Source organism: Onychostruthus taczanowskii, unplaced genomic scaffold, assembly GCF_017590055.1.
Source record: "Onychostruthus taczanowskii isolate IOZ18803 unplaced genomic scaffold, ASM1759005v1 scaffold163, whole genome shotgun sequence".
Classification (NCBI taxonomy): domain Eukaryota; kingdom Metazoa; phylum Chordata; class Aves; order Passeriformes; family Passeridae; genus Onychostruthus; species Onychostruthus taczanowskii.
In genome coordinates this window covers 450,846-463,680 of record NW_024498829.1, presented here as the reverse complement: position 1 = coordinate 463,680, position 12,835 = coordinate 450,846, and the positions used below count along the sequence as shown (strand labels likewise).

The window sequence follows — 12,835 nt, the reverse complement described above, 5'->3', positions numbered from 1 at the left end:
TTCTGCCTTTGGACCCTGCTTATCTCTCTGTAAGCCTATAGATCACTTTCCCTTGACCCTTACTGTTGGACAATTTCCAAAACCCCTGTAAGGTTTATAAACCCCTAATTCTGCCAGTTCAGTAGAAGAGCTGTCACTGAGAACCTTCGTGGAAGACCCCAATAAAGAATTCTTTGGAACCTTAAACAGCACTTCTCCTCTCTCTCCTGGCAGCTGCTGTGGCACCTAGCAAGCTAAAGAGCTGAAATCACAAAGAACTGATATCACTTGACAACCTTGCTAAGGTTGCCTGCAGCTAGCAGCTGTGTGGGAGCTCAGACATGCTGTGCTGAGCACCACTGAGCTATCCGGACAAGGCAACCCACTGGCCATAGCCCGGCTGGTAGCCGCCAGTAAACTGCACCTGGGTTGGGGTAATCCCAAACATGGATACAAATTGAGGCAATAGCAGATTAAGACCACTGGTAAGGAGGGCTTGGGGGTACTGGTGGATGAAATATTGGACATATGTCAGCACTGTATGCTTGTGGCCCAAAAAGCCAAATGTATCCTATTACACATAAAAGGAAATGTGTCCAGCAGGTGGAGGGAGGTGATCCTGTTCTCTCATGAGACCCCACCTGAATTTTCAGCACAGGAAACACATAGACTGGTCAGAGTGTGGTTGTTCAGCCTGGAGAAGAGAGGGCTCCAGGGAGACATAGCAGCCTTCCAGAGCCTAAAGGGGGTATTACAACAGAGCTGGAGATGGAGTTTTTATCAGGACCTTTACTGATAAGACAAGTGGGAGTGGTTTTAAATTAAAACTGGGTAGATTTTAATTAGATATAAGGAAGAAATTCTTCGCTAGGAGGGTGGAACAGGTTTCATAGAGAAGCTGTGGATACTCCATCTCAGGAAATATTCTAGCTTGGGCTGGTCAGGCTGTTGAGCAACCTTATGTAGTGAAAGATGAACCTGATTCAGACACAGAGACTGGACTGGAAGATCTTTAAAGGCTCTGTCCTACTCAAACCATGCTATGATTTCATGATTCCAATGTTTAATGAAAGTTTCCTGAGGACTTTTTTTTTAAGTTACCTGGACTATTTGGTTTGAAACACCAACAGCACTTTCTAACCTGTTCTAGTATATAAAATCTGAACAAAAGCCAAGCAACAGTGCAGTGAGGAAATTCAGGAAAGGAAACAGTATAAACAGACATTTCTCTCCTCTGCAACAGAGACAAACAGGTTCAGCACTGGTATATGAGTTACATACATCATTATCTCGTACTCCTTGACAATCTGAAACATTTCTGTGTTAACAAGACCTGAGTTATCACTCTGAATCCCTTCTGTATTCCTGTTTTCTCCCGCCATGATCCCTGCACGCAGGCATAGACAGCACCTGAACAGTGACTGCAGCCTTCCTGTACCACAGCAGGAAGCAGCTGCACCTTCTAGAACTGAGTGCAGAAAGCTTGCGGCTTGGTTTAAAAGATTTAAGCTGCTTCCCAAGTGTGAGTATTGACAGAGCAACTCTTTTGTATGCCACTCTATGGGTCATTCAGAAGGAGAAGTCCTGCCAACTTACACAAGAGATTTGACAGCTTGTAGGTAGTAAATGTTCAGTTTTAACAGTATTCATTCATGTGCTTTGTGCACTTGAATAGTCCTGCTGTTTTCAATGGAGCCACTTGCATAAACAAGTACTTTACAAAATAAGGAGGGGTTGTATGCCCTGTTTTTTATTTTCATTTGGGCCATTTGTTTAATTAAAGTACAACTTACAGTAAAAATGGTATTTTAATGGCACATGGTGCCTCAGAAGGTAAACTGTAGGACTCTTTTTGCCTCAAAGGTGAAACACAAGGGAAGTTTATTAATAATTTTATGTGTGACTCACTTCAATGTTTAAGAAAAAAGTGGTCTCTAAAAGTAAAGAGGGCTGTTAAAAATAAAAACAAAGGGAGGCTGTGTTTTTTTACATAATAATAATTTACGAAAACTAGTTCACTGTGAAGTCTTACAAGTTCAGAAAGTCTAGATACAGAGGTCTGTCCATAGGCATCACAATCACAGCTTTTTAAAATGTTGGAATGGTTAAGTTAAATTAAAAAATAATTTAAGGTCTGATGTTTTTTGAAAGACAAGACAGACCACAAATATTTGCTCACAAATATGTGCAGGTTGTGTTCTGGCTTCAGAATTAGTCTCAAGAACCTCTAAAATGCTACAAGGAATCTTTTTATTAGTAGCTTTGAAATCAGGCAGTGTGTTTCCTAAAATTAATATCTCTTCTTACAAAGCATGCAGTTCTATTTCACGCTTGAAAAAAAAAAAGGTTAAATGAGACTGCTGTAACTGAGGCCCAAGAAATTTTTAGCTGTTCAAAGTTTACTTTCTTATTGTCTCTTCAACATTGTTTGAGTCATAGAATGAAGCAAGAAGTTGTGTGTTAATATAGGAAGCCAGCCATATACTTATTCATCCATGAGCTGAAACAGTTTCATAAATATCTAACATCCATTCCAAAAGAGACAGACAACAAAATGTGTTGAGGTTTCCACACAGGGCATATATTTGAGCTGAAACTCAATTTGAAATTTTCATAATTGAATTATGGGTCTATGGAGAAATTCAGTCAGGACTAGTGAGTTTTTACAATGGACACTACCTACGTATGTGATCTGTATATTTCTCAGCCCTGTATGAATAAGGCAAGAAGAAAATATGAATCTTAAATTTCTTAACCTAATCTTAGAAAAAGCATGTCTCCATGTTACAAAACATATTTCTGAGCATCACTGAAGAGCTGGTCTGTTGGGTAGCCTTTACATGTAACTTTACACCTGGTTCCCACATCTTTCATGGTGTCCTTCCTTGTCTGGGACTACTCCAGTAAAAAAAAACCCACTTGTACTGTACTTGTGTACTGTAACAGCTTGTGGTCTGTATACAGATTATTTCCTTCTGATAAACCATAGACACTTTATTACCTGTAATTATTTTAGTTTTTTAGTTTATTTTTAGTTTATTTATTTAGTTTATTAATTATTTTTAGTTTTCTTATTGTTGAGTTTATTGTCCTCACTGGGCTAATGCTATATCAGACGTGTATTTCCATATCTTGTTTTGCATAGTGCATTTGCATTAGGTTATTGGTCTCCATTTAAAACACATGCCCTCATTTCTTACTGCACAGCAATACTGTTCAAAAACTTCACAAGGTAGCAGATGTACTACAGATCTGGGAAGAGCTGATCAAAGCATGACACATTCCCCTCCAGAGCACAGTGAGTTGCAGGCAGTCATTGGGTAGTTGGTAAAATATTCACCAATTAATTTATAAACCAGAGCAGTTGCCATAGTTATCTGAAATATGCCAGTACTTTTCCCCAGTCCATCATTCACTTCTTACAGAGGTCTCCACTGTAGCGTGCTTTTCTGGGAGGAGGTAAAGAAAGTAGCTGTATGAATCTTTTTTTTACATGTAAGATTAAATATTCTTTGCCCTTTTTTCAGGCAGCTATTTAGAAGACTGAAACAGATGCTTTGTGATACTTATGAGGGGTTTTTTTTTCTGTTAGTTTTTCAACAGATAAGGAATGGAAAAATCATGTACTCTACTAATTGCATGCCTGCTTCCTTCAGACTATCTTTTCTGCAGAATAATGCTCTGATACTACCAGGTATTTGCAGGGAGAAAAAGAAAGCATTGCAAAAGGAAAAGTGTAGCACATTTTCTATTTTCCCCTGTGTAGCTTTGGAGTTAAAAAACCCTGGAATATAGAATTATAGAGGGGCTTTTTGTTAGTTTGTTTTAGTAGCAGGACTTTACAGAACACTTGATATGAAGAGGACAATTCACAAGAATATAGGAATGATCTCTCAGGTTTACTTGTTATGCCACTTGAACTGCCACTACCCAGAAGAAAAAAAAAATAAAGTGGTTTTCATCTCCTTAAGAAAGTAAATCAAACACTTATTATTGGCACTGACCACCAGCAGCCCTGCCAAAGGTATGTTGTAATGCTGTTCTTGGTGTCATTGGTGTCAGAGTGGCACCTGCTGGGAGTTCCCCTTCATCCTTAAGATCTACACAGTCACGAAACTTCTGGGATGAAACTCTGGCCTATTGGGATGTGCTAGCCACAGACTGCTGGGTATTTATTGGACACAGTTTCAACCCACTTTTTAATTGTTATTATAATTATAGAATAGTTGCATTACTGAAATAAAAGCCAATAGAGTTTCTTATAAGTACAGATAGTGAAGGGAGGTCTGCTATATTCAGTTCTTTTCCCTGAGGATCTTACCTATGACACTAAAATGACCCCATATTACTTGGGCTTCATTTGCCCCAGAAGTGCCTTCTTAATGTCAGACCACCTCTCCAGACAGGGTGTTTTGATTCAAAGACTTTTATGAACTCCACATCAGAGCAGTGAATAAGCCACAAAAGTTTTAGCAGTTATGTGAAAAAAAGGTCATGTAGGAAAAAGAACTACTCCTGAGGTTACATTTCAAAAAGATCTTAGCAAAAGGGAGGACTCAGAAACACTATAATTAACTGCAAAGCAATGCTTTCTAAGATGACTCTAAACAGTGTAATGAATGCAGAGACTTATGACACATACAAGATATAAATATACTAATCATGATATAATTATTAGTCTTGCCTTGACTGTGAATATAAGGGCAACTAACAGTAGCATACATGTGTTTCATAGCACTGTGAGGACATAATTTTTAAACACAATTTTTGTAAGTATATTAAGGAATGTGATCACCAAAGGGTCAACGTAGAAGACACCCAAGCATCAAAACCTGGCATACCTGAGACTGATTAGAAAAACTGACTGCAAATAGACAGACAGGTTATCATTCAAAGATGGAAGACTGGCAAGAAAAAGAAAAAAAGTGCAAATGGTGCTGGTGAAGAGTGCAACAGAATAAAACCATGTGACATAAAAAAGGGAAAGTGAAGGAGTAAGATAACTCACTTAGATTTTGAATGTGTCCTTCAGGAGCTCTCAAGTCAAACTGACAATTGAGAGCCATCAGATACTGCAAACAACATCATCATTTTCAGCATCAGCTTTGGGGTAGTGTGCATGTAGAACCAATTTTAAACTGATTGTTAAAGATGAAGTTTTGTAAGCAAACTGATGAGATTAATATTATGCAAGATTTAACCATTAACATGAAGTAAACTACTAATTTTTGATTCAGTAATGTTAAATTTTACAGCGTAAAACTGACCTAATTTGTCAGTCTTCTGAACACTCCCATCACGGACATCTCTGATTCCCTTAGTGACAGAAATGCTTTTAGTTGCAACAACTTAGTCACTAGGAAGTGGTCCTTGCATATATTAAAGCCAGCTCAATGGGAGATAGACTATATCTTGAGAGAAGAAATTTAGCAGTGGAGGAGGGAGAGGAGGAGGTGCTGAAGTTTACTCCTTTGCTACATGAGTATACCATGCAAATCAAGGCAGATCTGTGGCATCACTTACTAACACTGCACCTTGTTTAGTAAAAGGGTGACACCAACTGAACTTCTTTGATGCTATTTTTGATGTGGAAGCAAGGCACTTGGCAGTAGTGTGATAAAACACAGACAAGGTCTTTAAGGAATTTGTTCGGGAGGCAAAGAAGAATAAAAAATAAGAACGCACTTCAAGAAAAAGCAGTATATACTTGCACACAGTCAACCATTGAACAAGAGCAAGAAGCAGAACTGAGCCTTAGTCAATAATCTCTGGGGGGTAATGCTCATGTGATGTGGACAAATACACATTTCTTTACGTTTGCATCACACTTTCTTTTGGTGTTTCCATGCTATTACCCAGGAAAATCTGTTAATTTAGAAGTAATTAATCTTACTATTAAAAAAAATGCAAAAACTACCATGCAGAATAAATATTCCTGTTCACCCAAAACATAATACAGTACAAAACCAATGGCTAGTCATTTGGAAAAAGCTGTCAGTCTCCCAGAACTACTATTCTAAGACATTTATTGATTCAGACTAATCTCCTGAGAAGATTATTAAATCTTCCTAGTGCACCCATTCTTCTACTCTGTATAAATGATAAATCTTCATTTTATTGCTAGGTTTTTTCCTCTGAAACCTGAGTGCAATTATACATCACTGTTCTTGTACTAAATATTCTTAGTTCTTTAGTTTATTTCATGGGCTGCATCAATCCTACCTAACATTGTCATGCCTTTGAATGTAAATCTTGTGGAAAATCCTTTCTGGAGGCTTCAGGAAGTCTTCCTTCATTTCCATTGCAACATTCCTGGGCAAAAGGCTCATCAGGAGACGTTCCTAATAGAAAACATAAGCAACATTAGTTTTATGGTATAGTGTGTGACCATTTTTCAAAGTTTTAAACTAGCAAACTGGACAATCTTCTCTTAATCTGCTTCCTTAAAATGTCTGCTGCATAAATAATACGAAACATTTCTCTCAAACTCCTGCAAACTGTGTGGGTGTAATTTTTTAACTTTTCTGCACTAAAAAATAACCAAAAAACAAAACACTAAAAAACCAAAAAACAAACCCCCACAATGAATCAGAAAAAAAACAAACCAAAAAGCCAACTTCAAGAGTGTATAACTGTCCATATTTTTGATTAACATTACAGTTCTAATAATAGCAACCTGCTATATTCTTGGCTGCATTTATCTGTCTGAGAAATACTTCCCAGGATCATTTGCTATCCTTTTGTGTGTTCTATTTCTTCCTGGATATAATGAAAGTGTTACATTACAAGGACTATGACAGCTGATTATTAAGCAGTAAGAGTGGATTTAGCCACTGTCAAATTCAGTGGAACAGTAAGCACAGTTTTAATGGCATCTTAGCCAGTGTGGCAATGTCTTTAATGAACTGCATCAGTACAAAACCCTGGCTAAACACATCTTCTTGCTATACTCAAAGAGAAATTTTTACCATGGGTCACTGACCAGCATAAAAAGAGTCTCTAATATTATGGATCTTGTCAGTATTGACTATAAAGACCCGTGTACTTTTTTCACATATTCTGGCCTATTCACAGGTACCATTTGGAAAATCTGCAACTGCTGTTCTTAGGTGTTGTAATGTGTCATTAGATACCTACTCAAGTTGTGTTTTCACACAGAAAATGCTTGCCATTTAAAATGCATTTCCATATTTATCCATCAGACTTGCTAGTTTCAGCCATGGCAACAGTCTGAATGAATTCACATAACCACATCTGATCTGATTCAGGAATCTCAGGTTCCAGACAACAATGGATGAGGCTAGGAGCAAGGAAGGTGTACCCTTGGTGGAACAGGATTAGGTCAGGGAATAATTAAGCAAACTGGATAGATGTAAGTCCATAGGCCCTGACAGGACACATGCACAAGCTCACTGAGTGTGCTGTCTGATGCTACTGTAACAGTTAAACATGGTGACTGGGAGAACAGTCACCTAACAGTTAAACATGGTGACTGGGAGAAGTGATGCAAGACTGCAGAAAGAAAAGGTCACTTCTCTAGCCAAGTGCAAGAAGGAGGGCACAGGGAACTGCAGACCAGTCAGTTTCACTTTGGGTCCTGAAAGTGATGAAGGATCTCATCCTGGAAACCAAGGTGGTTAGACCAGATGACTTCCAGTGTGCCCTTCCTGCCTCAACTAGTCTGTGATTCTGTTATCTGACAATTGAGAGCCACTGTAATGGCAGCTGCAAGATGTCAGCGAAGTGCATATTTTGGCTGAACCTTATCCTCTTTTCTTTAATCAATAGTAAATAAATAAGGAGCAAAAATTAACACTGCAAAGAGGGTATCAGCAAGTGCTATTATGCTGCTAACATGCACACATTCACTAGATAAAGCCATTAAATAATACTCAAAGTTTATGCAAAGGGTTTTTAACAGTTTCTTCTGGAAGACACATTGAAAGAAATAATAAGTTAAACTTTGCAGAACTGCCCTGGTGAACTTTAGACTAAAGTTCTGTCCTGAGTTTGTGGTGGTTAAATTGTCTTGAGGCTACGGACTGTTAGCTAACTCTATTTTCTACTCTTGTTATATATATATATAGCAGAACATTCCCTCCTGCCACAGAAGAGCTTATCTGCTATGTTCATCAGCTGGTGCATAGCTCCGGACATTCTGCCCCTGCAAGAACTGGTGACATAACCCAGGCTGGACAGATGTTGAGCTGTGAGTTATCTCTGGCACCAGGGAGGCGAGATCCCCAGCTGACAATAAATATCTCACCTTGACGCAAGATGTAGGGAGATAAGCTAGGAATTCCCGACTGTGAGACACATTACTTTACTAATTATAAAAGCTAAACAAATTTTTATGGAGGTAGAAGTGTCTTACACACACCCTGGAAAGGTGCATGACTTCTCCCATGAGTTCGGATGCAAGTTCTGCAGTTACGTTCCAGGGAATTGAGAGGAAGGATCCTATGTGTTCCCCATCAGCAATCGGATGGTAAGCTACATGGAATCCTAATCTACACTATTTCTTTACTAGCTGTGATATTAGGTACCTCAGTTGTGCACTACGTGTTATCTTGTAGTAGTGTTTCTTTCATTTATCCTGTGTGGTATGTCATCTGTTAAAGTCTTATGTCTGTTAAATTTGTGTTAATTAAATAAATAATTCATTTTGTAATAGACCTAATTGACTATTATTAAGAACCTGTGAGTGAGAGTGATGTGGGCTGCAGGCTACCCGCAACAGTCCTACTGCCAGAAATCTGAGTCAAAGACAGGACTTAAGCTCTCCTCTATATTTGTAACAATGTACACCAAGAACATTGCAACGAATATTATGGACTTCAATATTTGTTGACACTTTACACATATAGCCACTTCCAATTAACCAAAGTGTCTCACATGACTAAAAAATGGTTATTCACTCTAAATTTTATGTTGATTTAATTAAGTATACTTATATTTCTGCAGCAGTATTGTATTTGGGTAACCCAAATTTTGGGTTACAATCCAAAACAAGTATTTTGTCCACAGTGGATCTTACGAAGCTCTGTTGACTGCTACTTGTGTCCTAAAGTTGATTTACTGTGTTAAGAGAAATAAACTGAGGTTATGAAAGGAGATGACCAGCTCTCAGGCAATAGAGAACCCATACAAGACAGGAATTTGGACTGATGGTTAAATTCTCTGATGCTTAAGATGGCAAAAGTGATGCTGGAATTTCATAAGTATTGCTCTGGATGAGAAATTTACAATGTCTGATAAGGACTAATTGTTCTCTGGAGCTTCTCTTGCATTGAACACATTAAAAAAAATCTTCACCATTTTGCTGAAATGGATTAATAAATTCCAAAACTGTTAAGGAGAGACTGGGTTTAGACTTCTGTTTCCTAGAAAGTCAAACAACCAGACAAACAAGCAAACAAAAATTATACTGACAGACTCTTCCAAAGAACAGTGCTAACTGAATAGTTCTCCTATAGCCTGCAAACACAATTACAATATGTGAATAAAAAGCTCACAGATAAATGTCTGCAGTGCATGGCAAATAACATGCAATACAGGGAAGCAATAAGAATCATTAATGTGAAAGCAGCATTGGAGAGTTGTAGGATGCAGCACCTAACAGCACTGAAAAGTGCAGATATCAGATGTATTAAGGGAGGCTACAAAAATAATGATTTTTATACACGTTAGGTTGACTACAGCAAGAGCTGAAGGGAGCACATGAAAATCCTCTATCAAATTATGATGACTTGCTTTTTTCATTAGAGATGAGAGTGAGACAGAGATGAGATTAGGGATAAGATTCCTCACCAAGTGAGGAAAGACTCAGTTACGGCTTTCTCAATGGGCAACCACTGCTGACCTTTCAGACCAAGAAGGGAAGAAGCAGCATGACTGTAAGCAGCATGACTGCATGATTTGTCCCTGAAGGGAAGACTGGAAAATGTAAGAAATAACCCTGCAATGCAAAGCATCAAAACACTGAAAGTTTTCAGCTCCCTAGAAAGAATATAAGAAAAGTCACTTCTATTTACACCAAAATCTCATCTGTCAAGCAAAGCAGTATTGCCCTTCAGGTCAGCCTAAGGAATGCTGAAGGACTCAGAGTTTTGGAGCAGCAAGAGTGAATTCATGAACACAATATATAGCTGTTGGTAGGTTTGGGAAGGGCCTCTGCCTAGATTTCTATTCAGTAAGTCCTACAATTTTTGTCCAGTTTTTTCATTTGCTCCTATATGGCTGATCTGATTACAAAAATAATCTGGAAACCAGGCTAAAAGGAAAACTAGGTGTGTGGGATAGTGCATTGAATGGAACAAATGGCAAAACCAATGGAAGACCATTCACATTTATGGGACATTCATGCTTGAGTGGTTGTTGCCGCCAACAGGGGTGGGTGATGACAGGAAAAAATAGAAAGAGTGGAGCAGGGAGCACTAATCAATTAGCAACAACTTTTACCAAAATAAAACAACACTCATGTTGCAAACCTTCCAATTGGTCGCAAATTATTTTGTGTTGAGGTAGCCTCAACATGTGACATATTCCTAAATACAAGGTCTAGTAGAAACAAAATGTTTCTACATTTTATTCTTTCTCAATGATTCACAATGTTTTTTTAGGATTATTACAGCTGTTTTCAGAACATTAAATTTTGGCCACACAACCAACTTACACTATTTTAGGAATTTGTACTCTCTTCTCGTGCTGTACATCTTTACTCAGCATTAAAATGGTCTAAAGTGATATCACATGCTGAAAAAAAAATTACTTTCAGAGACTAATTGTCAGTCAGTGGTTTTGCACTCCCTGCAGAAATCTCACTAAGAAAAGAAAATGGTAGATGAGGACATACATCTCCTTCATTCACAACCTTTTACACTCACTCCTGTTCTGGAATTTCAAATGCCAAATTTAGCTGCCTCTGCCAATGGTATCATACGGATTAATAATGATTACTGCTCTACTAATAAAGACAGCTATTTTTGAAAAGGACAATCAATTTAGAAAAACATTCAAATTCTCTCTCCAGCAATGGAGTATCACTAGAAAACAGAGGAGGCACAAACATTCATTTTGCCCCCAAGGCAAGTCAAAATGTGCATACCAAAACAATTAGGAATTGCTCAGTGTTACCTTGGCCCTATTCAACATCTAGTACCATTATGCATGTGACAAAGAATGAAAATATGCCAAGGCAGAGAAATGGATAAGAAAAAAGTGTTTCCCATGTAGCCATGATATTTTATGAAAAATCCTTTGCTAGGATTTTTCCCTCCTGAGGAGCTGAGTGCCTCAGGAAAGAAATGTAAACAACTGTCTGCTGCTGTGGAATGCAACAGGTGCATCTGTGATTGGGGCATGTTGGTTGTTTCTAATTAATGGCCAATCACAGATGCAGATGGCTCGGACTCTGAGAGTCACAAGATTTTGTTCTTCATTCTATTCTTGTTCTTTCAAGCCTTCTGATGATCTTTTCTCTCTATTCTTTTAGAATAGTTTTAATGTAGTATTTTAATATAATATATATCATAAGATAATAAATCAGCCTTCTGAAAACATGGAGTCAAGCCTCGCGTCTCCACACATGGGGAGTTCACAACATTTCCCATTGTTAATGGACAAAAAGACCCAGCGTTACTGCTTGGAACATCCCCAACCCTATTTACAAGTACATAGCCCTGGACTGCAACTTTCTTTTCGGGTTGGACCCAAGAAAAAACTTTAATAGTTATTCAAGACTTGACTAGACAAAGCCTGAGTTGACCAGAATGGTGTCACTGGCAATCCTGCTGTGAAGGAATGGTTGGACTCAATGATGTCCAGAAGTCTGCTTTGACCACTGTGTATCAAGGTATCTCCACTGGTACACAGCAACCAGGAGAAGTGGGTGCCTGAAGCCTCCTGAGGAGCCCTGAAGCCATCTTGCTGTCTCACCACACACAACTGGGTCTTCTAAAACAGAATAGGAGCTCAAATCTCAGCATCCTCCAGGAGTTGTGTGATTTCTCATTTCTGAGAAGGGAAAGAAGCAAGCAGACACTATTGAAGAAAAAAGCCCCCATCATCTGCATGCTCTATTCTGCCCCAACACTCTCTTCAGCTTTCTCCAATTTGGAGGCTTCTCACCACAATTCCCTCCTCTATCCCCATCCCTGCCCTGGACAATGCCTCTCCCACAAGCATCCCGGCTCTGCTCTCCTGGCTGTGCTTTTATGGGAGTCCCCAGTGTGTATTCCTAACACATTTCTCATGCCTGCCTCCAAAAGATGATGTCTGTTCCACTCCCATTTTTAAAATCATACTCTTTTCTCATTTTAATTCTCATTCCAAACACTTATAAGTTACTCAAAGTCCTTTAAAATTTTCTCCTTGATTTAGAATCATTCCATGCTGTTGTCCAAATATTATGCAGTTATTCCTATTGTACAAAATTACTTGTTTTGACATCTGTATGGGAAATTACTCTGACACATTTTCAATTTCTTTCAGCAAGCTGTAAATGAATCCATACTCCCTTCATCAGAAAAGAAGGCTCAAAAGCACATTAATATCTTAAATGTTCCTAGCCAACATCCTCACAAATTTCTATCCAAAAACTGACTGTGCTTCCCCATGCTAAGTTGTATTCCTGTAGTTGATCATGTGAGATAAAGAAAATAAAATGGAAATACTATTTATAGTCACTGCAGACTACTTTATCAAAGGAAACAGCTGTCATTTTTTTTCTGAGATAAGCAACCAAGCTGAGAGAAGCAACCAAGGAAACTGTAGCATTGCCTCAGAGCTGCAGGCTCTTGTGTTTCTCTGGTTCCTTGAATCTCATTGCTCATTGTCCCCTCATCCTACTGTACAT

The 12,835-nt window shown here is 38.4% G+C and overlaps 1 protein-coding gene across 1 annotated transcript in view; it reads right to left on the bottom strand.

Annotated features, from left to right (window-relative positions):
- ADCY1 (adenylate cyclase 1) overlaps window positions 1-12,835 on the bottom strand; it is a 150,678-nt gene that overhangs the window by 79,262 nt on the left and 58,581 nt on the right. The window contains exon 3 of the mRNA XM_041399528.1: window positions 6,202-6,320. Within this exon, the coding sequence (XP_041255462.1) occupies window positions 6,202-6,320 (119 nt within the window). The remainder of the gene's footprint in view (window positions 1-6,201; window positions 6,321-12,835) is intronic.